This window comes from Choristoneura fumiferana, chromosome 17 (assembly GCF_025370935.1).
Source record: "Choristoneura fumiferana chromosome 17, NRCan_CFum_1, whole genome shotgun sequence".
In the NCBI taxonomy this organism is placed as follows: domain Eukaryota; kingdom Metazoa; phylum Arthropoda; class Insecta; order Lepidoptera; family Tortricidae; genus Choristoneura; species Choristoneura fumiferana.
In genome coordinates, this window is record NC_133488.1 from 14,504,958 (window position 1) to 14,531,329 (window position 26,372).

The 26,372-nt window shown below is 36.5% G+C and overlaps 1 protein-coding gene across 1 annotated transcript in view; it reads right to left on the minus strand.

The window, feature by feature from the left end:
* The window catches only part of Mmp2 (Matrix metalloproteinase 2), a 164,752-nt gene extending 142,446 nt beyond the window's left edge, over positions 1 to 22,306 (minus strand). The window contains exons 1-2 of the mRNA XM_074100612.1: positions 21,892 to 22,306; positions 16,650 to 17,462 (exon numbers count right to left, since the gene is read on the minus strand). Coding sequence (XP_073956713.1) covers positions 16,650 to 17,231 — 582 coding nt within the window. The 5' untranslated portion in view covers positions 17,232 to 17,462; positions 21,892 to 22,306. The remainder of the gene's footprint in view (positions 1 to 16,649; positions 17,463 to 21,891) is intronic.
* Positions 22,307 to 26,372: the final 4,066 nt, after the last annotated feature.

Below are 26,372 nucleotides of genomic sequence, written 5' to 3' on the forward strand. Positions count from 1 at the left end.
TATAAATATAAATAAATGTTGGCAATACTTTAAATATACAAGTACCATTGTAAGTTTACTAACTCCGGCACATGTTGAATCCACAAATACCGGCTATTATTGTGTGTTTTATTAACTAACCTATAACTTCAATATACTTCTCCCATACAATGAGAAGGGAGAGCAGTTAATTTTTTTAAACGTCTGCACCACTCCGGGGTGCTATTAATACTCAACCACTTAAGTTAATACTGTAATATTGTTACTTACAATAGGTACGACCCGATATTGCTATAAATGTTTTAAAACTTGTTAGTATAAGTTTTATTTGATTAATATAAGGTTTTTGTTGGCTAGTGACAATTAGAGCAGGTAATGAATGAGAATGGATGAGCGAAACACAAGCTCAAAAGGGATTAGAAATGATACAATACTGTTAGTTAATCTAATTATTACTTTTGGAAAAAGTAAGTAAGTACAGTCGAGAAAAGTGAATAACGTACCTGGGTGGAGGCCTTTCCATAATGAATTTAGCTTAATTTTTATGGCAAATGTGCGAGATGTCGACATGACACTAGTAATACAAAGGTTTCACCCTGGTACGTGATTCAGTTTCTTCTGTTGAGGTTCATTATCAAACGCAAAGTTTTTGCTGGCTGTTTTTATTAAACAGTACGTTTTTCATATTGACATGTTACTCTATGTTTGTTGTTCCTTGACATTCGTTTGTGCTGATTATTTTGCAAATTATAAAATCTGTTATTTAACTGTGTCTGTTTTTAATATTGTGCAATCGATCGCTAGTTCTGCTGAGCCAACTCTGCCGATATCCTCAACATCTTCTACTGTACATTAACGATAGACGGATAGCCTAGGGCCAGGAACCCTGACTATTTATGAAGCTAGAGGTTCCAGTTTATTTTTAACCCCCGACGCAAAAAGTTATAAGTTTGACCGCTATGTGTGCCTGTGTGTCTGTCTGTGATAGCTCTTAAACGGGTGGACCTATTTGAATGCGTTTTTAGGGTTCCAGAGCCAAAATGGCAAAAACGGAACCCTTACAGTTTCGTCAAGTCCGTCTGTCTGTGTGTCTGTCTTTCTGTCCGTCCGTCCGTCCGTATGTCACAGGCATTTTACTCGAAAACTACAAGATGTATATCAATGAAATTTGGAGTACAGATGTCTTGTCAGATGTCGTCAGACGTCACACTCTTTCGGAACCAACCGCTCACCCAGACTCCACATATAGATGGCGCTAGTGCTGCTGCTTAAGTAGCAAAGTAGAAATAAGCAACCTGAGATATGTATGCATAGGAAAAATTCGTGTCTAGATTCCTGTCCTGCAGTGGTGTAGGGGTTATAGCACACAGCACGGAATGCTGAGGACCTGGGTTCGATTCCCAGTGCTGGTCTCTTTTTCTGGTTTTTCTGTGCATCCATGTCTCAGTTTGTATTTTCGATTAATAAATACTCTCAACGAAAATTGGTTTCAACATGATCGGATATACCGTTTTTGAGTTATTGCCGAAAAATTGCGCTTCTCAACAAAAGGACGTATGTGCCGTCAAGATACGCTCTTTTTCTGGTAATAGATTTTAAGACTGTAGTACATGTTTTAATTGTGTTATAACGCACAATATTACTTGATTTTTTTCGTAGTGGCTATGGAATCCTATCTTGGGCGTGTCCGACACGCTCTTGGCCGGTTTTTTTTTGAAATCAAGTTTTCTAGCGATGGTTCTTAGATATGTTTCATCAAAATCGGTTTAGCCGGTTGGTTTTGAGATATTGAACTTTGAAGTGACAAAGTCGGGGGTTTTCCAACTCTTTGTTGGTAAGGTTACCTATTTAAATAAAAAATGCGAAAAAAGTAAATTAACTAATTACAGTTTTTTCACCTCAGTAGGTCGAAAAGGCTTTCTTTATTCTTCGAAATCTGCGTGGAAAAACGCTTTTTATCCTCTTGGCTGGAAAAGGTTTTTGAAATTCGAACGTTATCATGAACTGGGGTGCACCTTAAAAATACACATTGACCGGTTACTTTCTCAACCTCGTATCTGCCACATTAAATTGCTTTAGAATCATCTTTATGTCAAGTACGATAGTGTTTATTTTTTTTGTATAAAATTCGGGTAGATAAGAGGTTGAGAAAGTAAGCGGTCGATATTGACGTGTTCACAAAGAAAGTTCATCATACATCTGTTAATTAATCTGATATTTTATTCTTATTACTAAACATTTAAGTTTAGTTTTTTGGCATTATTCCAATGCGTCTTTAATTACAAAAAAATACAAAACGAACAAGTAGAAAATAGATGAAACGAGATTTGGAAACGCACCCGAAAAAACAGCACAATGACACGTTCTGAAACTTGGTTTATCATAAATTATTTAATTAAGTAATATAAATGCGCTAGTGTTTATAATTTTTGTTATAAAAATATTAGAACAGTAATACTAATTTACATTTTGTTCTTTTTTCGTCGTTATTCCGAAAAATAACGACAGATAGATATGTGGTGCATTTGCATCAACATATTATCAGCATACATTCAGAACGTACCGGAGGGAAAAAGTTTACAGTGTCAATATTACTAATTCCAGTTATCATTATTTTTACTTTAAGTGGGTTACAAGAACATTAATATATTTTGAGAAATTTTCATAGGACGAGAATTCTACGAATGCAAAAAAAGCCACAGGCATAAGCTACTATAATCTGAAACTGATTTATAAGAATGTTTAATTTATTATCTTCCATCTACCTACTATTTTTCTCGCTCTTGTGAGGTGAAAAATTGTCTGTTTCGCTCGGCTGTAAAGTTGTTTAGCATCTCGTTCCTTTGGAACCCTCGCCTACGCTCAGGATTCTACTTTAATCCTAGAATCCTTCGCTTGCTCGGGTTTCAATATAAGCACTATGGTGCCTAACAGTCACTTTCCCGCCTTGCATAACAAATAACTATTATTGACCTGTACACGCGTAATAAAAATCTACAATATAATGGGCACGTATCATTCTTAATTTTTAAGCGTTTTTGCAGCTCTTCCTCTGAACCAAAAAAAACCTAGCCTAATACCTTTAAGCGCAAACAAGGCTAAGATATAGCGAGCGAAAATTTATAGGCCCAATTTATTTTCTTACACGGGGCCCATGGGTTCCCTAGCAACGCTAACTGTCTATCCAGAGGCTCTATAGTGTGCAGCTGGCAGTACATTAATCGGAATGCATCATCTCGCAGCATCAGATCGGATGCAGTTTGGCGCCGGGGTGATTAAGAGCGCAACACACGTGCCGACGATGCCAATAAAATGGCAGTTAAGCGCTTACACGCCATCAACGCGCAAGCTATCTGTTCTTAGATCTGTAGATTAGTTTGACTAATATTACAGGGCCGACTATGTACCAACTTGGGATAAACGTTGCACGTTTATAATGTATATTTAAAAAGGTTAGTTAACTTCTATCCCAAGCAAACTAACAGAATAATTCTTTTGGAATAAAACTACTATTGTTACATAAATAAAGAAATTTTTTAAACTACAGATTTGACCATATAAGATTCGATCTACCGATTTGTCCTAAAGAGAGGTCAGGTCAGGTAGGTCAACAAGAATACCCAAAACCGGCGAGCATGACTGAAAGGACTAATGAGTGTTGAGAAAGAGAACGATGTATTTCAGGATCGTAGCAGGTGGAAACAAATAGTCTCTGCCTACCAAAGCGACGTATGCCGTACTCCTGATAAAACGTATATACCTGTTTAAAGCACTTTATTGTAGAATAAATCTCTTTTTTTCTTCAAGTAGGTACCTTACATCAACTCATCATTGTATCAGAAAGTAGCCTCAGCTCAAGAGTGATTGCTTATAATATTACGCATAGGTACATACACAGAAGTAATGTCAAGTCAATAAACAAGTCATTCACCGGCTCTAGTTTGTGAACGGGCACTGATTTTGTCCATCGTTCAATCGGGAACAAATGACTGATGACTATTTTACGATCACAATGACACAAATTTTATGAAAAGTAATAAGTAATATAGAGATAATTTATAATAGTTTACACAAAAGAAAGCAGGCGAGTTTCAAAAAAGCTTAATTATATTATGCAGATAATCGTCGTGCGACGTTAATTTAAGAAAACAATTAATCATGCATGTAATATTTGCACTATCAAAAAGTGAACCGTGTTGGGTAACTTAGTCACTGTCAACAAAAGAAGTTGGTAATAGCTTGTTTACTCGTTTGGTGGCCGAGTGCCAAAAGATGGCATTTTTGTCCCCTTGTCGGCAAGTTGAAACTGATTAGACTCATTTTCACAGCCTTTGCTCACTGGTAATAAAAACAAAACATTTCAATTGGTTAAATGCAACTATACCTATATTATTACAATTTGGGCATTTATTCGAGCGTTTCAACCGTCTCATTTTTCTGGTCACTTTTCTGACACAATGGCCGAATATTTTGATACAGTTTTTTAGTTATCTGGTAAAAATACAAAAACTCTTAACAAATAATCGAAAACGACATCAAAGTCTACAGCCAATTCGTAAAAAAATGTGACCAGATAAATGAGGCGGTTGAAACGCTCGAACAAACGCCCATTTAAGGATTATTTATACAAAGAACGAAACTCTGTCAGTTTTAAATATACTTGCGTCTTTGGTTTTTTAATGACTTACAATTTTATCAGCTTCAAAAACCACTGTAGGTACGCGGGTACTCAACGTACTAGACATAAAAGGAAGCCCTTTCATCACGAAAGCGACTGTTGTTTATAAAGAAAACAGGCGGAGAGCCGATACGACACGAGAATACTCAAGCGAGAGTAAATAAAAATCATCGAATTTGTTTTGTTTGTAAACGAAACCCGCGATAAAAATTATGTGCGTGCCATCAAACTTCTTATTTACGATGGGTGCATTTTATGCGTGTAATGAACTTAGCAGCACTTAAGAGAGAAGTATGTAGATACTCTCTTGTCGAAGGTGTTGTATGAGTATGAGTGACGTTAGTACCCTGTTCGATCAGCTGTGGCGTCGAAAGCAAAGGTCAGTTCCCATGTCGTTGACCCCGGCAATCGATTGTGCTTCCCGCCATGGCGTATTGTGTCGAGCTCCAATGAAAATACACATTCAATGACATATTTCATTCAGGGCAAGGCACGTGCTACGGAATATTTGTCTATTTTGAATGAAACTTATTGTTAACTTTTTGTGCTTCCTTTAATCACCGCCATTTATTCACTTTGACGCATTCAATTAACATAAACATAACAAGTATATTTATGATTGGGTACCCTTTTAATTTGATATACGACCGATAAGATAAAATTATGTGTTCATTTAATAAAATGATTGTTACAATATTGTGGTCAAGCTACAAACATAACATTATGTACACAAACAATCTACCATCGAAATAAATTGTTTATCGGGGAACCACTTTAACATTTTATACAGCTGATTTAAATAAAGCTTTCGGTATACCGTAGCTACAAACTTCAAACCGATTTCTAACTATAAATACTGACTTTTAGCCAAAGAACAACTTCATCAAAATTACAACAATTGACGTTTGACGTTAGAATCCAATAAGTTGAAATAACGGGGGCGTTTTTCGTTTTACAACCCCCGTAGTGGCCGGTTATTTATACGCGGGGATGCCGGCGAGAGCGACCTTTCCGTACTACCCCAATATAGAGGGGCTACTACGAAAATCGAAGTTCGTATCGTACCGTCCCTCTCACTTTCGTATTCAATAACATAAGCGTCAGCGGGACGGCAAGACACGAACTTTGAATTTTGCAATTCGTAGTATAGGGCCAGAGGCCGTATTGTCTATCGTGCAAGCGCACGCGATCGTATTCACCATCTCTTTTTACCCTCATCCTCACCCTATATCGTGTGAGAGAAGAAATTGATGAAAACAATTGTGATTCCGAGTACGATAGAAAATAAGGTAGCACATAATATCCACAGTACATAAGTACATAACACCCAGCTTTTCAACAAGGAAATGATTACGATATTCTAAAAAATATTAGTCAGTTTTCCATAATTTGACCTGACGCCATTTACAAAGTTCACACGCATGACGTAATAGTTATGAATTATAATAGCCTTTTAGTGTTTAAAATGAACCTACATAATAATAACAATAATTTACCTCCCTCGCTTGGTAATTCCGAAATCCATAATCCGAAATGAGCTTTATATTTTAATGTTTTAAAGTTTTCTTTATGTTTTGTACATACCTGCGTGCTTTTATTTAAAACCAATAGAAGTTTACATTTTTTTTTAATTATTATTATTATGTTTTTTAAACTAACTCACCTATATTTTTCATCCCGACGTTAACCTGTACTGCAACCACAGGCAGCCAATTGGATACAAACATATAACAATGGGCCACTATTATTTGGAAACCTTATCGTAGTAAATAATGTCATTTTTTTTTATTAGCAATACTTACCGAATAAATCAAATTTGTTGGTGGAATGAAAACAACGAGGTACAGACGTCGCGACGAGTTCACTTTCAGTGACTCTACTTACCTATCCAATATCTTTAAACGAGAAATTCTTGTATATTAATTTATAAAATTTACTTATTTCAGGGATCTAGGAAACGGCTCTAACGAATTTGATGAAATTTGTAATGCATTTGAGGGCGAACAATCGATCTAGGTATATCTCTGGGAAAAGGCGTGCTTTTTCGAATTACTTTACTATATAATGGTTTTCTTTTAGTGTACATTTTAATCTATAAGATCGGTAATTTCGATACTTAGGTCTGTCATCATACAGCGGTAGAGACATAGATGCTGATCTGGAGGTCTAAAAGTTCAAATGGTGGTTGGACGCGACTTAGTTTTTTTTACTTTTCTTTGTATATATAGTTTACGTTTTACCTTTTAAGCTTATTTAGAAACGTATTTTCTCCTTCGATCACAGAAAGGACATTTTCTCGAATAAACACGATTTAAAACAAAAACACCGAGCAAAGCTCGGTCGCCCAAGCACTGAATTATAACACAACATAAGTCGTACATTGAGATGATTCATTTATTATGCACTAAACGATACGTTAGATCAATCAAACAAATAGGAAATGCTTTGTATAAACAGTTTACGGAGGATTTATGAGGTGCTATCAAAGCTCTCATTCGCATCAGCTGATCGCCACGGGTCACGCGCCCGCATGCCCTCCCGTAGTGAAAGTGCCCGTTACATTTATAGTTCGGCGCGAGCGCAGGTACCCCCCCGACCCCCCTACCCCGCTATCTAAACTTAGAGTAGATATATGGCACGCGCCGGCTGCAGCGCCGTCCCAATCCATTATATTAACTGCATTATTGAGTTGCATTCGAGATTTATTACGAAACGCTTTTAGATAACTGAGAATGTTAATTATGGACCTAATGGTACCAGAAAGTACGGAAGTCTTACTTGCATTGCATTCTTTGTGCGTTACTAAAAGAGAGCTAACTATTGTCTGACAAGCCGTGGTGGCCTAGTGGTTTGACCGATCGCCTCTCAAGCAGAGGATCTTGGGTTCAAACCCTGGATCGCACCTCTGACTTTTTCGAAATTCATGTGCGAAGTTACATTTGAAATTTATCACGAGCTTTATGGTGAAGGAAAACATCGTGAGGAAACCTGCACATACCTGCAAAGCAATTCAATGGTGCGTGTGTAGTTCCCAATCCGCACTGGGCCCGGGTGGGAACTACGTCCCAAGCCGTCTCGATCTGAGAGGAGGCATGTGCCCAGCAGTGGGACGTATATAGGCTGAGATGGGATGGCCATTTTCTGACAGAGTCATCTTCAATTAGATTGTTCGCTGACAAACTTTGTATTAAAATTGCTTTTTAGTGGATCAATTACACCACACCACTAAGTTTTTCAAGTTAGAACTAACTTTCGGCTGCACAAATAAGTGTTAACGTGGAGCCTTTCTTTCCGCGAGAATACATTGACACAAGTTCTACAAAAATACTAGCCAAGTACAAATCCGACTCGCGCGCTAATGGTTCCGTATCTAGGAATATCCAGTGCTAGCAGACTCCAGACCCTAAACAAAACGGACGCAATTTGGGGTCATTTTAGATTAGTTACTGACATAGAACAAAAAGTAAAGATTTTCAAACTTTTTTTCATTGGATATGCTAAAAGAGCATTTTCGTATTTATTACATTTTTACCCAATCAAAAAGATTGGTGACTACAAATAACCGACCTGTCATCAGAAGTTAAACAAATAGTTAAACCTCTTTCTAATTTTAACTTGTTTTTGCTTTGTTCACAACTGAATATAAGGTAGAGCTAGTTTAAAACCAGAAGGCGAGACAATGTCGATTGTATCACGCAGTGACATAAAAACGGCATTTTTATCATGACCGTCTACACGCAATGTGACATATCAAGTCCGCACTGGCTTGTCCATATTACAGAGGCGGTTTGCACTTTTAAGGTTGCTCAGCGAGTAACAGGAGTTGCAATGAGAAGCCTAACGAGGTAAGAACTGCCCATTATGAGTATAAATTAAGGACAATATCATCAATATACAAAATACGAAGCCTTCTGATTTCCGTGGAAAAATAGTAACATCAAAATATCCACACTAGTAGTTTGTTTGACGAACGACGAGATTAGTTAAAACATTAAAGTACTTAGGTACTTACTTTCTTGATAAAGTTTACATCTGCAATGGTTAAAATATTTGCTGCTACTGAATGTAAAATGTCTTGATATTTTAAGAAAATAAACTGTACTTATTTTATTTTTCTTTGAAAATAAAAACCTTTTGAACCTGGTTTTATCTTGTACTCATATAGCAAAATAATAAAAGCCGAGTAATAAACGAGTAGAGTTGGGTGTTGCAAGATTCGTTTTGATCTGGAGTGGTATAATGATAATGTGCTTTGTTATTTTGCGGTTATAAAGGTAATATTCGTTAACCATAATTATTTTTGCTTTACTGCTGGACCGATCTACTACGATATCTTTCATGACGTCTAGAGATATTAAAATTCTTAAGCGTTTAAAAATGCAATAAGTCGCGAGAAATGGATAGTACAGTACGGCCGTGCTCAACTTGCGTGCACCTCTGAACAATTAATATGACAAAGGGCCCTAATTCAAAATCCTCTCAAACATTCAGGTTTACGTCGTTTTACATATAAATCACTTACACTAACTGTACTTGAGTTACTGTTACTTTCTGATTGTACAAACAAATACTCAGTTTGTGACCGTACATATTGATGTAGTATGAACAGTTGTGATCATTAAACTTTAAAGATTTTTTGATAAAACTGAAATATAGGTCATCGTTACATTTGACGCCATAAACATCCCAAAAGAAGCGTCTAAAAATATAATAAGAGACACATTTAGAATACCAATAGAAAGCGGTAATGACGTTCGGACATACAATGTGCTACAATTGTACAGTCATAAAAACTCCTATGTCAAAGTTTTAAGGAGTGAAATTGAATGTCCCGGTGGTAGTCAAGGAACGGATACTACATCTGACTCACAGGAGCAGTACGCCGAATATTGTCCGGACCTCACGATCTATAGGAAACGTGTGATGAATGCTGATCAACAAAGTTCTCGGTTGCGTTCGTATTTGCATGGTGATAACTATTCATTTCATTCATTAGTTGAATTGCAAGTTAGATTGGATTCTTACTTTAAATACAAACGAATTTGTAGCTTTGATTTTACTTTAGGTAACTGAAGATATCCTGTCCATGACCGTCTACGTCTACGTAATAATAAGGACAAAATGTTTGTTTAATACTTCGTGGAACCACAAGGAATATGCACATTTATTTGGATAAGAGGTAATTGGACGTTGCATTTTCTTGGAAACAAAGGATTTCCAATGACGTCTGATTAAATTAAATAAAAAATGTTACTAACCTGGCTTAATCTGGCAAGAGTGCCAATTTTAATTCAGTTATGCATAAGTGGAGAAAATATTTAAAAACTAGCATTAGACCAATATTTTCATCAATTCAAAATAAAAGCGTAGTATAATAGTGTAAAAAAATATAGCTAATTTTTATTTTAAGGCTGCATGGCTGCTTCTGATTTATGAAGTGGATTTACTTCAAGGCATGGATTCAATTAAATCATTAAAGTATGTTCGTCTCATTCCAGCCAATTTGTCACAGTAGAGCATTGATATGGTCATCCTTGTCTGCAGTTCTATATTTATCCCGCAAGACGCTGTATCCGGTGCGGGCATGTTATGCCGTCTTTATACCGCCTTTGGATTCAGGCATGTCGGTATAATCATAAATTAGCAGTAACCAATAAAATATACAATAGTACATAATATTTGAAATTAAGACCATTTTCCCCTAAGGTTTGAAAGTACAAAAAAGTAAACGAAGCTGAGCTCATTGTTATATTGTTCCTTAAAGATGAATTTCATGTTTATGTCTACACTAATAAACATATTTTTTTTGCTACCAAAATGAATATAAATAAGCCTATTGACAGAAAATTAGCATCATAAGCCAAGACAATGCAAAATAACAAACCACGTTGGGTTGACGCAATCTGTAAGTTCCAAAGTTACTACATTTTGAAACGCAAATCAAAAAGCAAACTAAATTATTCAGGCAGACTACAAAGGTACCCACTTGTATGACTAAAATTCATGAAAGCACATGTGCTATACTTTGATATCTTCGTCTGCGATCTAGACGAAGCCGAAGCAAGCATATTGCTAATGTTATGTTAATTTTTCTGGGTCATTATATTTCAAGGAAAATGTTACAATGAAAATAAAACCTTGAAGACGAAAAGTAATATCATTGTCAGATTATATACATTTGTTGCAAAAACGTTCTTAGCCACGTAAAATTCAAAATTAATGTAGAATTGAAAATCATAATCTACTTATAAGTAAATATAATATAAATAGAAACAAATTGCAAGAATTTAACAGCATGATTGATCTTAAACATCATTAACTAATCTTGTTTTGTAATTACTTAAACATTAAACCAAAATTAGCATTATTTTGGTGATACTATCATAGGGGTACTATTTGAATGCAAATCCTGTACACACAGGTGGAAATCTGATATCACGGTTTTAGCTAGGATTTCCGGTAGCCTTTGACATTTTGTGTTCGGAATAAAGCATGGCCGACCAACGCCAATTTCCAAATGCAAATTCTAAATTACCTTCATTTTGGTATCCAATATTTATTCGATAGCGTACCAAGGAGTAATACATACAAGTATGTAGGTACTAAATCTGAACTAATGCCTATATTACCTACAAAGAGCGAACATTTAATTGTGTATTTATTTGTTTGTAAGTAATGAACCAAAACTAGTGGTTTGACCTATCGCCTCTCAAACAGAGGGTCGTGGGTTCAAACCAAGGCTCGCACTTCTGAGTTTTTCCAAATTCATGTGCGGAATTACATTTGAAATTTACCACGAGCTTTGCGGTGAAGGAAAACATCGTGAGGAAACCTGCACAAACCTGCGAATCAATTCAATGGTGCGTGTGAAGTTCCCAATCCGCACTGGGCCCGCGTGGGAACTATAGCCCAAGCCCTCTTGTTCTGAGAGGAAGCCTGTGCCCAGCAGTGGGACGTATATAGGCTGGGATGATGATGATGAATGAACAAAAAACAAAACCGGCCAAAAGCGTGTGGGAAACGCCCGAAATAGGGTTTCATAACCATTACGATAAAATTAAGTAATATTTTTATAAGGATTTCGTATTTTGTACGGAATATTCCAAGTTTAGGTATATTTTATACCTTAGGCTGCTATTTACTCTTAAACTACTAATAATTCTCAAGCAAACTTAACCCTTATAGTTTTCCTTGTAAGTTTGGTATACTTACTACCATCCTGAATTTCTTCAAATGTTTCCACCCACCGGTTTAGATTTAAGAGGGGGAAGGGACGCTCAATTTTAATGAAAATTTTCACTTTAAATTTGAATATTTTGCAAAAAAATCACTGAATCGGAAAATCGTTTTAACAACCCCCAAATGGTTTTAAAAGACCTATCCAACGATATCCTACACTACAAGGTTGGATGAGAAAAAAAATCACCCCACTTTACGCCTATGAGAGATAATTGTTTTTGAATTTTTTATTGTACCATTTTGTTGGCATAGTTTACATATATATTCGAGCAAAATTACAGCTTTCTAGCATTGATAGTCCCTGAGCAAAGCCGCGTACGGACAGACAGACAGACATGGCGAAACTATAAGGGTTCCGTTTTTGCCATATTGGCTACGGAACCCTAATGATGAACTGAGTTCAATAAGCTGAGCAAGTAACATAGGCAATTCATCCCGCGAATATGTAGAGTTCCCACGGGACACAGATAAAGTTGCGACTAACAGCTAGTGTCGGATAAAATTAGAATTTATAGAAGCATCATAAGAATTAAAAACGTGGCTAAATTATATATCTCAAAGCAAGGCAACGCATGAACGCCGTTTACAATGCATCATTAATCATTTACGTGGTCATTATTAAACCGGGACTGAAAATTATATAAAAAAAAATCGTAAATGAAGTGTAAATTCATCAATTTGAAGGATTTGAAGTAATCTTAAAACAATTTAGAATGGCAGGATGTTGGTCATTAGTAGGCTAGCCGCAGATAGGCTAATCATGAATATAGGTCAATGACGAGGACCTCTAGCGCCAGTTGTAATTCATCAATTTGACATTAATTTACGACAAGACATCTGCTCTATCATTATCAATGACTTTGGTATTTACTTTGTTCGCCAGACGTAGTGCAGTTCGGTAAAATATTCGCTACCCTTAAATTAACTCTGCTCGCTTTTATCTCAACTCCATTGCAAGGAAACTAAAATTTTGAACATTCGGGAATATCATGAATATTGTATTCATGAATTTGTGTAAAGTCCATCCATCCAGCCAGTCTTCAGTTAATTCATTTGAGATTCATAAAGATTTCATCGACTTATTTAGGTGGATATCATATCAAATTCGATCGAAAAATTTGTCGCAAGATAGATTTAAAAAAAAAAATAGCCCATGTTATCAAGAAGCCGTCTTCTTGCCTGTTACAGGCAATAAAGAGCATGCGTTGTCTAGAACACTCGTGTGACTTAATCTATGTAAGTAGGTTCTTGGGTTTGGCAAACAATACAAATATTCTTTATCGAGTACCACAAATCAGTGCAATAAATTACCATGCAAGACAAAATGCAGGGCGACAATAGGAGGCAATAGGCAATTTTTGTAATCAATACAAAACTATACTTTTGTGATCTAAACCCGAATTTAAATCACAAAATTAGTTAATGACCGTGATAGTCTAAAACATTGAACTACAGTTTTGTTTTCGTATCGAATCAAAACGGTATCGATAGCAATGAAATAAATTTCTCTTGCACTATAGAGGTAGTTGTCGAATACAAGTGCATCTAGTCTAGTACAATGCATATCTCTTACAGTTTACGCGCGTAAAAACACGGTGTGCGTCTGGCTAACGATCCAGACGCGTCTTTGTTTCCACCATAGCGCAGTGAATACTGCCCCCTCCCTTGCATCCACAAAACAGGCAGAAAAGCTTTTTTATCCGAACAAAACCTCCTAGTGTACTTCAGTATTTTTTGCAAACGTTGACTTGTGTACATATTTTGAAATTATGAAAGGGTTTCCATCTAGCATATTTTCCGGTTATACCTAGTATCTACATAAGATTTTTTGCTTCACTCAAACGGAACATCAAGCAAATCTAAAGTACCTTGTCTACTCATAATACAAAGCTATTCTTAAAAATTACTTCACTTAAAAAAATATAAACAGTGAAATTTTGCTTATCTGAAACGATCTCATCACTTTAAATATGTATTCAGACGCGAACGCCGTCACTTACCTAGAACGTATGTTGTACGTAGCACAAATACTTGAATTCATAACCGTATCAAGATCGGTCCCACAATGCAATTACCTGTGCATGCTGGCAGTACAACTTTAGGGACGGCAAGGGAATTTCATTCTAATTGCAGAAGATATTTGTCCATACAAATGTACCGCAATCACGAATTTTACTCACGATTCTACAGAATTGGTACTGAATATCGTAATTCGGTTTTATTGAGGTAATTACTTACACCTGTACAAAATGCTACAAAGGTAAGTAGGTGTGTTATTTGCACTGCACTTATAAAATTTTGGACTCATTGATACTTCAGTTTCGTAAACGTTTTGATTTTAGAGATGATATCGGGACCAAAACTAACCAATATCAGTTCATTACCTTCCTTACAGGGTAGCGTTTCGTAGTAGTAAAGTATTCTTTTGTTTTTATTGTTTTTTTCGTCCTGTGAGATGATGTTGATTAATGCGCTGTATACAAACTTGTATACATTTACCGATTTTTGTGCTGCGCAGTGTTGATTCCCAATACTTCTCCGAAATCAACCTGTACAGATTCAAATAAGGATAACGATTCACCATGAACTATAACGATTTGAGACTGAATTCAACCTATCGAAAGATTCGACGTTCCATTTTTGGGTGGTCTGCGTTTGAAGACAACATTTATGTTGAACTTGATAACGATGCTTGCCTGTCACGTTTTCAAATGTAGAAAATTACAACAAGTAGGTACATGACTCCCTAAACTCCCAGAGAAAATTATGCAAAGAACCGGCCAAGAATTAGACTCGCACATGAAAGGCTTCGTACCATCGTAGAATATTAAGAAAGTAAGTGGGTGATGAATAATTTATTATTGTACTTAAATGATTTTTTTTAAGGAAATAACTCAGGCTTTATTGTTATTGATATTTCAATAAATAGTTTAATTTTGAGAAATCACTCCATTTTATTTTATGTAATATTTACTTTAATTTATTTTGATTTATTGTTATTGTAAGTAGTTACTACAAGCATTCTGAATGTTTCAAGTGCCCCGTGATTGACAAACTGTGAGTCCTGTGATTGAAAACATTTGGTTCCGTTGGCACCGTTTGGCTACGGAACCCTAAAAATTAAAAAGAGAGTGTGATAATGTTTTACTTATTATATTTTACTTTTTAAAGGTCGCGAGTGAACAAATTGTTAATTTCTTTTTTTTTTTTGTCTATTTTAGGCAAAAGTTGGCCAAAAGTAGATACGACTGGAAGAAAAAAGGGAAGGCTTTTGCCCAGTAGTGGGACACGATACAATCCAAATAAGACATTTTGTCAAACAGAGTAAGAGGTTTTGGTGTTGTAGGAGACGAGCTGTCGGTAGGCCTCCAAAAAGATGGAGCGACGACCTGGTTAAGAGCGCGGGATCGCGGTGGATGCGGAAAGCACAAGACCGGTCTAAGTGGAGAGCCTTGGCGAGGCCTCTGTCCAGCAGCGAATGTCTTTCGGCTGACATGATGATGATGAAGAGATTTTGTCTATTTTAGTTTAGTTATTCTCGCCTATGCAGCTATAGGGTCAAGGAACCGATATTCTATCGATTGCTGCACCATGGGCCAGTTATCACTTGCATAACAGACAGGCAAGTACGGCCTAGTTGCGCGCGCGCAGGAAGCCGCTAACTGCCGCGGTTACGGCGTGTTTACACAGTTATTAAAATGAGTTCAACAGTGATTTGACTCATCTTTATGATCTTGATGTAAGTAGAGTTATTCTTTATGTAAGGATGAATATCCTTGGAATAGCGTAAGGATTTATAAGTAGAGCTATTGTTTTAGAGTTTGTTAAAGTTGATCCTACTGCTGAACTATTTATATTTTTACAAAACAGCAACCTCAAAACGGTCTTCGAAACTCTGTTATCTGTAAGTATTCGCCTCAAAAGTTAAGCAATTCAATTTCCAACAACTTTGGAAGCACCAAACTTTTCGCCCCTACACTAATAACAAATAGCTACCATTCTTAACTCGTCAGTCCCTCTGACAATTTGTCGGATTTTTCACAATTTGGAGAGGTCCGCGAAATAAATGAGAGTAAACGTTCTCCCGAACCGCGGTCCCTCGCGAACAGGCCCGCGCCGTGCCGCCTCCCACTCGTCACTTAGCCCATTAATCTCCTCGCGACGGTCCGTCCGTCTGTCACTGCCAGTAATCTAATACGACACGCCAGCTTTTTGTCCCCATATTACTTGCACTTAGTGGATATACGCCTTAAATGGTCGTTAATCCGTCAGTGGAATACGCCGCGCGGCACCGTTCCGGGATGAATCAAGAGTAGCGCGGGAGCAGAAAGGAGTTCATCACCAGATAAGACTAAACCTTGTTAGAGGATACAGCTAGGATTGAGATAGCCTAATAAGTTTGGCACCTAATAGGACGTAGACAACTCAGACGTATGTTGAAGCGTATTTGATGAAGAATGCAGATAAGATTGGTAAGTTGAATGTAAATAAATGTACAGGAAAGTATGAGCTGTATTCGAACTATCGACTATAGACTATAGACCTACCTATTAGGATTTCTAAACGAGTTTAAAAAAAACACTGTCTCGGTAATTTGTAGCGACGAAAATATTCAGACAAAAAGATTTATTCTAAATGAGTTTTAGAATTGAGTCAGGCGTTACCAAGGGCGTTACTATGTGGAGATCCACTTTTTATAATAGAATTAGAAGGAATATGGCATACATACATGACGTGTGATGTAAGTACTTACCACGTGTTTGTCGTTGTAGGAGCTGCGCGAGTGCGCCGGCGCGGCCGCGCAGCCCGCCGCCAGTGCCAGCAGAAGCGCGATGGCGGTGATAGCGCGCACGCGCACTCCCATTGTCCTCCCGAACGCTTCCGTCCACTCCTTCATACCCGCCGATTTGAATTTCAAATTAGCGGCCCACCCTGCACTACCATATAAGCAACGCTCTACCCTCTTTCTAGAAATCGATTCCTTTCCGTATACGTCTTCATTCTTAAGCAGATTGTACCGATTCCTCTCGGATATTTTGAACGATCTTGGGCTCGTTAATTTATTACGGCATTTGCATTTTCCCTTGTGCGATAAAGTATGTCTATCTATGTTGATCATTTCGTGTATTTCGACTAAGTTTTCAATGGAATGATTTTCGTTTGACGTGTCGTGTTCTATGACGGTCGAAGGTTTTGTTTTTGTAATGGATTCTTGTGCCGGGAGCGGTGCCATATTTGGTGAGACCAGTCGAAGGGTTAGGAGGTTGGAATTTTGTCTTGTGTGTGTGGTTGCGGGGCACCGGTCGAGGCGGGCGTGCGGGGAGCGGCAGCGCATCGCGGGCGCGGACGGTCAGCTGGGCCAGTCGCGGGCGGCGGGTGGTGCCCTCATCTACACTGTTGGCGGCGATGGTAGCTGGAGCACTTTATCAACATTTCCTGTTACCGTGTGCCAGATTAATTTCTCTGTGGACGGGATGCAGCGTTATCGCGCGTCGTGGGCGGCACGCCACGCCTGTTTGTTCGCAGCTTGTAATATTCTTGTATGCACAAGATATCCAAGTGATTTCTGCAACAAAACAAAGACATTGATTCATTTTATCTGATAAGCAGTGAAAACATTTTAATCGGGTGCGTTTTTAGGTCGCTTTCTTGTTGCATTAAAGTAATTAATAACTAAGTGGAAACACAAGACTACTTATCTTAATAATAAATAAGTACAAAAGAAAATTCGTTACTTATTAAATAATAGTTAAATCTAATTTTGATATAATACACATGAAATTAAAAAGGCAGTTAAAAAGAAGACAAATAGTAGATTGTTCAACAAGGGACTAAAACAAGCCATAATGAGACGAGATGTTCACGCGAGCGGAGCGAGGGTGGCAATAGTTCGAGTGGCATTATGGTTGTTTAGTCTCGCGTTACAAAATTACAATACTTATTACTTTTTAAAAACATACGCTTAACTAATGGACAGGCCATCTGTTCAAAATTCAAATAGCAAAAAAACATATGTTGCGCGGTTTTTTCTTTTCTTTTATTGATTATGAAGTGAAGTGACTAATTGGACTATCATAATAAAATGAATTAATCCTTAATATGTATAATTGAATAGATTGATATTCGTAATTAATCATTAATTGCGTTTCACGAAATTAAATCGTGTTTTTATTTTTTATTTTTGCACAGTTGTCATTTTGAGGTTATTTCCACGCCTAAAAATCCACCATTCACAAGCACCGTGTAAGCCAGTTTAGGGGTTACTAACGTAAATTAAAAAAAATACTTTAATCCCTGGAGAACAAAAAGGAGCTTTAGTCCCGATATGCAGAGACTAAAGTAATATTTTAAGAGCATGAGAAGTGAAAAAGAACTAACCTAAAATTATACAAGGAACACCCCGTCTAAAAGATCTGTCTATGGCAGGGTTCCCATGATGCTAAAAGTTTTCTGAAAAGACCGAAACCAGTGAGACCTTTTGTTTTATGAATCATCCATTCCATCGATACATTTTCTTAAGTGCGATTGTGAGAAAATAAATCTTTATCCACGAACTCAAACAAATTAGGTACCTACCTGGTTACACTGCGAACCGCGACCATATATACATGATATATACGTCTGTGTGACCAGTTGTTGCATGAATAGCTAGCTGTCTTACAGTTCGTCCATGAAGCACGTTCACGGAAGAAAATAATTTGTTATAGTTCATGGCAAAATTGTTACGAAGTAATACTACTAAATCTTTTACACCGTATAACGCATTGGCTTCATTTCCTATGTCCACCTATCGATCATTTTAACATTCTTGGTTCACCAAATTTAGTATCACTTAGTAGCTCCTGTACCTACCTGCTAATCGATGTACTGATCAAATAACTTTTTTTATATCTGTTAATTTCGTATTTTCTTGTTTTCAAGAGTTACTGTGGTTTGCACATTGCAAACGAGCAAAAGAAGATAATAAACAAATGATTTAAATAAACAAAATCAAACTATTGCTCCAATTACTTGGTCAGGTGGAGATTCACCACACACGCATTACAATCCTGGTGAAGAGCAATAAACTAGAGTTCAATTCCCAGAGAAGTATTTCTGAAGTTTTTCCACACTAAAAATAAAGGCGATCTGGAATGTGGCTAAAACACCATACGTTTTGTTACCGAATCTATTTGGGTCTCGAGTTCGATTCCCTTTCTTTGCTAGTTTTTCGTTTTGAACGGAGTGAACTCTACAAGTGCCGGTTCTAGTGCAATGAATTCAACACCAAGACGTCGAATTCACATTCCCATTTAAAATGAATATAGTCGAAACCGTAGTAAAAACCGGGCAAGTGCGAGTCGGACTCGCGCACCGAGGGTTCCGTGCACATTTATAGGTATGTAAACGGGAATCGTGTCTTGGATATTTCTCGATTTTTCCGAGTGATTTAATACATCCAGTGTATGCAGAGCCCTACTTTTAAGCAAAATGTACACAGTATGGGGTCAGATTAAATTGGTCATTAATATTTACAGACAGACAGATAAAAAATCAAGATTTTCAGAATTTTCTAGTTGGTTGTGTTATAATAACTAGCTTCATACCAAATTTCAAGTTTCTAGGACAACTGGAAGTGCCCTATAGGATTTCAGTGCACTGCTATTTGTATGGAAACACGTTGTTTAATGACTGTATACTTTTGATTGCGTAGAACCGTAGATTTGAGTATTCGATATCAACTTCAGCTAGATACGTCCACGGGTTCCTGAGAAAAGACGGAAGGACGGACAACAAAGTGCTCCTATAAGGGTTCCGTTTTTCCTGTCGAGGTACGGAACCCTAAAAATTAGAAAATATGAATATGCGGGTTTTATTTAATTTTAGTCATAGCGAAACATACGGTGCAACCACGGTTGATATAGAATTCAAAATATAGGAGTAATAGTATAAATCATTCAATGTGAAATACGTTTTTTTTATCAAACATATCTGATTTTGGTAAATTTGAGTATAAGCTAACCTTGTCTATTTATTAATTAGCATTAAGTGTAACTGCTTCGTACTTGGCTAGTAGAGTCGTTTATCTTGTTATCTAATGTAACGATACTGATATTCAAAATTCAAATAATCCTAGTTTATTTCGTTGTGTTTATTGAAATGATTCTACGCAGAAAAATACCTTTTACTGCGAGTCATATCATAACTTGATACTGAATACAGGAAATCCATTGATAAACTGAAAGCTCTTATAAGTAAAATGACAAAATATAACTTGACATGATACATTGTCCGAAGATAAGGCAAAGTATTAAATTATGAACGGGTGATAACGCTTGTGTGGTTCTCATAAATCTTCTTTTATAGTAAGTAATGTAGCATATAATAATACATATACACGAGTAAACTATGTTTATTACTTCCATCATACGATTCCAAGCGGGTAAATAAATAATGATTTAATAATTTTCTGTTTCCCTCGCAGAATGCACTAACCTAACTCAAACCTGTGACAGTTCGACATATGTAGGTACTGTTCAAACATAACAAAAACGTTTTCTTAGAATCTGATATTGCTAAGATTAGTGATTCGAAGATATCTTAGTACCAAACTTTCCGTGTAAATTTGCTGATCATTTTTAAAATATTTAATGATGACGTGATAAAAAGTGGACACCTATAGGAAACCGGAAATCTATAATATTGATTTTAATTACCTTGTTTTCTGAATTTGTTAAAGCTTAAATGAAGCCGGATAAGTGCGAGTCGGATCGGCGTACCGAATATCCCGTACATCCCTAAACTGATTTGATTATGTAGAGCCGTAAACAATACAGTGAAAGTGAATGGGATCTCCTTATATTTTTTCGTTCTATCTCTGCAATGGGTGTCATACAAATCTAGTACTTTTAATATTAATAGAGCTAAATTTAACTGCTTGTCGACAAATAACAAAAACCGGTCAAGCGTGAGTCGCTCTTAGGGAAAACATTTCAACTTTGTAAATAAAATTGAAAATACTCGTAAAACGTTTCTTGTGTGGAGTTCCCCTTCCCTTCCCCCTGCCCCCCATCCTTATTCCCTTTCTTTAGTCCCTTTATTTTTTATATAATTTTATTTCATATCTGTTGTTGTAATACTTCTCGTTTTCGGAACAGTTTACTAAAAATAGGGTAAGTTTATCCAGATAATCTACGCACCTACATCAATGTCAATACAATCAGATTAGTCAATATTTTCTTACACATAATCTCAAAATTATCTAGGGCTCGTAAGCAAAAAATAATAACATAAAGGTGTTCCACCGACTCATGAAATGTAATACCTGTAGGTATTTCGATGCCATTGACATTAGAAGTAAAAACAGCAATAGAGTATTTATAGTTTACAATGTTTCTAATATTGTTTGGAAATAACATTAAACTACAGCTTAATTTTAAATCTTACACAAGAGCAAAATTGCCAGCCCAACTTTAGATCCAATGAACCAAGTGGTACTATTAATGTACACGCTTTAATTAAACCTTCCACATGACCGGCAGTGGCCCACAAATAAATCATAATAGAAATAGCTTTCCAAAACTAGCTATAATAATATTTTATAAATAAGTTAAGTAGTAAGGGGATAATCGATGAACAGATTTTGAGTGCCTATTAGGAGGGGGAGTATTGTGCTATTTGTGCTCTACTCCTATGCAAGGGGTCTAATCCCCCAAGTAAAAATGCATTCAATGTTTCTGCATGAACTAGGTATATACCTTCCCACTAACATTTAAAACTACTCCATTGCAATCACGTAAGTACTTAGTTTTCTTTTTAAAAGTCACTTGCACGAATAGTCGGAGTAAGCTTAAAACAGTTACAAAAAGTAATTAGTGTTACATTTAAACGTAAGAATTTATCAACTTCAACGGACCTTTTTACCTTAATTGCATTCCAACAGTTAACATCGCCGACAAGCAACATGCATTACACGAACAAGGCGGACTGGTTAGCGGAGTTGCAAAATTACTTACACTGTCTCAATCCGCTCTACAAATTCGCACCAAAGAAAATCATGAAAACAAAACAATTCTCCCTCCGCTTCCTGCGGCTAGAGCGGGACGGTGCACTCGACACGATTGAAACTGAAAGCACTGCTCTACAAACTTTTCAGCATTCACACTGCGACTTTGTGTCCTAACAACTTCAACTGAAATGTTCTTAGTGGCTAATTCGGAACGGAACTAGAAAAAAATCGATACGCGCGTAACAGAGACCGACACTGATGCCGAGAAAGCTTTTAAAAAGTTAAGTTTATGTTAGAAAAAAGGAGTAAGTAGTAGTGTTTTGAGTCAGAGTTTCGTGAATGAAAATAAACAGATGATTGAAAACGGCCGCGCTCCACACGCGTGCCGCGACGCGCGCGTCTAACTACTAAACTTCACTTCGGGTGAACGGAACCGTAGGAACAGTGGACTTTTAGTGCATGCGCCGCGTGCGCGGGTGTGAGTGCGTCTGCGTGTAGCACGCGCCGCTGTGTGAGTGGCGCTTTGTGGGTTATTATTGTCCACGCACAATGAAGTGCGTACAAGGACTACAAGGAACAATTTCGTTTAATTAAAATTTTTTTCGGATCCTGCGTAGAGCGGGACGTTTAATATAATAACATAGCGTAATTATTATTTTTATTATTTCAAAAGTCTTGGTGGACTAGTAGTTTTAACTATAGCCTCTCAAGCAAATGGCCGTCTGTTCGAATCCGTGCTCGATCCTTAGAGTTTTTCGAAATTGATATACGAAATTACATTTGAAATTTAGCATGAGCTTTTTTTCTCACAAGGTGTTCCTTCACCGAAAAGCTCATGCTAAATTTCAAATGTAATTTCGTATATAAATTTCGAAAAACTGAAGGAAAACCTTGTGAGAAAAAATACATGTCGCGTATCAAAATACATAAATTTAAAATAGATACCTGCAGTTGGAATTAATAAAGTCGAAATGCCGAAGTTCATAATAGGCATATAATGAATCAGAACATATAAAGTTATTTTGCATGAGTTCTAAACTTGGAATCATAGGTGATGGTCAAAATATATAACAGTTAAATTTGATAATGGATCTAACTTATACCACACGGCGGCCACGCCGTACAAAGTACGCGTTCTTGAATCTACATAGGCACGACGATGTCTGTACACGCGTTATAATGTGTGCGTAGATACACAGGGCTGACTATCGCAAAACCCTAATAAGTGCTACCGATGACACATGACACACGACTACAAACTTAAACGAATTATTCGGTAGGTAGTTATTTCATGTATTAATCGCGATAATTTCAGAAATCATTATTTATTTAGAAAAAGGAAGCATAGGGTACCGTTACCATTTCGCAAAATAATTGCTCCCGAACTTAGTGCCGTGCGGCCGACATACATCGCGTTCCGCACCCGACTTACCAGTATACACACTCTCATCTATGCACCCGACTGCTTTCCTGCGGTTTTCCTGCAATCTGCGCTTGAGGGGTGGGGTAACTCGAACCGGTGTGGGGCGGAGCGTGGCCATTCTGTACGTCAGTACTATTATATATTCTGTGCTTATACGCTTGGAATATATAATGGTCAAAATATATAACAGCTCGAAATGCCTAAATTTTATTAATGATGATTTTTCCAAAAATTTAATGTCGAGGTTTTCGCTTGAGAGAGTTAGGCTTCGCTTCACTACCGCCTTAACCTTCTAAACCTAACTATCCTAGTTTCTTCTCTACGGGTTCTCCTGTTGGCTCGCTTCACTCGATCGCCGTGATGTAAAGATTTTAATTGATTATTTTTTAATTTTAACATCACAATTAATTTAATGCCAATATTACAATTTTCGGTCTGGAAAAAAATACTTATAGGTATTATCTCGTGCTTACGTATAGTTGTGTCATAAATATCAACTATTATGTATTTGTGAATAAATGATGATTATTTTGAATACTTTGTTTTATTTATTTTTAATATTTTAATAATTGCTGAAAATAAGAGAAAAAGAAAAATATATACTGAGACATATGTAGTAACGTGGCAATTTTTTTTTTACGTGAGAGCTTATACCTATACATAGAGTTTGCACTGCAATCGGTTCAGCAATGTCATTTCATTCATACATACTTTAGTAGTCGGTAAATGTTTTAGGAAATTTCTAGTAAAATATTACCAAAGCGTTTTATTTTCTGTCAAAATGTAATAAAGGCTAGATTAGGTAGGGACTAATGAACTCTATAAGTACTTACTAAGTCACATATTTACATAATTTATTTATCGGTAATACATATTAGTTACAGCTGTACACATAAAAGAACCGGCCAAGAGCGTGTCGGACACGCCCAAAATAGGGTTCCGTAGCCATTACGAAAAAAATAAGTAATATTTTTCTAAGGATGTCGTATTCTATACGGAATCTTCCAAGTTTAGGTATATTTTATACCTTAGGCTGCTTTTTACTCTGAAACTACTAATAATTCTGAAGCAAACATAGCCGTTATAGTTTTCCTTGTAAGTTTGATATACTTATATACTATACCATCCTGAATTTTTTCAAATTTTTCCACCCGCCGGTTTAGAATTTAGAGTGGCGGGACGCTTATTTTAATGAAAATTTGCACTTTAAAGTTGAATATTTTTCAAACAAATAACTAAATCGAAAAATCGTATTAGCAAACTGCAATGGTTTTGAAAGAACTATCCAACGATACCCCACACTATAGGGTTAGATGAGAAAAAAGAAACACCCCCACTTTACGTCTATGGGAGGTACCCAAAAAAAATATATTTTAGATTTTTTTATTGTACCATTTTGAAGGCATAGTTTACATATATATCTGTGCGAAATTACAGCTTTCTAGCATTGATAGTCCTTGAGCAAAGCTGCGGACGGACAGACAGACAGACATGGTGAAACTATAAAGGTTCCGTTTTTGCCATTTTGGCTCCGTAACCCTAAAAAGATACATATAACTAGAATAAAACGCACAAAAGTGCAGGCCCATTTGCCTGATACTCATCAAAAGAGCCCATTCTATAGTACAGAGCCTTTGTTCGAACAAATAGCAGGGAACTTATTAACGCGTGTATTGAACGCTAATGCACACAATTAACAGTTCAGAGGAAAGAAACAAAAGGTTTGGAGTCCCCGCTTCAACCTAAAACAGTTTTCTTTGATTAATCACTCGGGTAGTCGTAAAACATATATGGAAGTTGGTCGGAGTGGTGTCTGCCTGCCTTCCTCATTTCTTTACCAAAATTGGAGTTTGCTCAAAATCCCCTGGAGCACCGTCTAGACTGGAGGCGTCGTGCTAACTGCGATTCTTCGCTTTACTAGATTTATTTACAGATAAAGCAGCTGCTCGTCGCTCTTAACGTAATCTAACATGCTTTGAATGTTTTTCTTGTGGGAACTCAGTAGATTCTTCGTTAGGAATTTGTATTACGGTCCGTTTTAAACCTACGCGACACGATTAGAGGGATTGCATCGTTTTTAGATTTTTGTTTGTCTGCGTGTTATGACATCTTTGAGCCACAACCAACATCTACCTGATTTCGTTTTAATCAATATTATACCGGGTGTAGCCGGTAATATGTGCAAATAATTAAAACATAGATCATACTCCTCAAACTGAACAACAATAGTTCAGCGACTTTTAAAAATAATTATTTTTTATTACACTTTTTAGTTTGTTCGAAGAAGCAATGTAAAGCGAAATGTTTGTAGCGTAATAGGCGACGTCAGTTGTGTTATGGATGGGATAGCAGTATTTAATTTTATGAAAAAAATAAAATTCTAAAACTCCATTATTTTTAAAAGTCGCTGAACTAATGTTGTTCAGTTTGACGAGGACGATCTATGTTTTAATTTATTGCTCGTAATACAAGCAACACCCGGTATTACTCTACTCCCAAGTGGGTTATATATTGTTTGCCCGAAATTCATATACTATAATTTCATTTGCCCGAATTTCGTATGCCCGAATATCATTGGCCTAAATGTATCGTTTACTATAGAATACTTATTTGACATGCACTTCTTTTCCCGAAAATTAGATGCCATAATGATACGAATGCCATACGTATTGTATTCAATACTATTAAGTGCAATAATATTATTTAATAGAGTATTGTTTCTTTCTGAATATTCTTTCTTTCTGAATCCATGATTAAAATTGTTTTTTTATTAATAAAAACAGTTAGGTTAGGTTCAAAATGAGCTACACTTTTATGAATTGAAGTAGATTATCGATAATAATTCTCACAATTACATTCATTTTCTTTATCCTACTTAAACCTCTTGTAGCTGGAAAAATGATCATAAGGTGATATTTTATCAAAACCAACAAATTAATCAAATACCATACAGGTTTATCAAAATATAAGTCATAAAATACCGCGTAAAAACATAATGTATTTCCTTTGTACGAGTAGTTGATGACTGAATCATGATTTAAAACAATTCGTCCGTGACGCTAAAT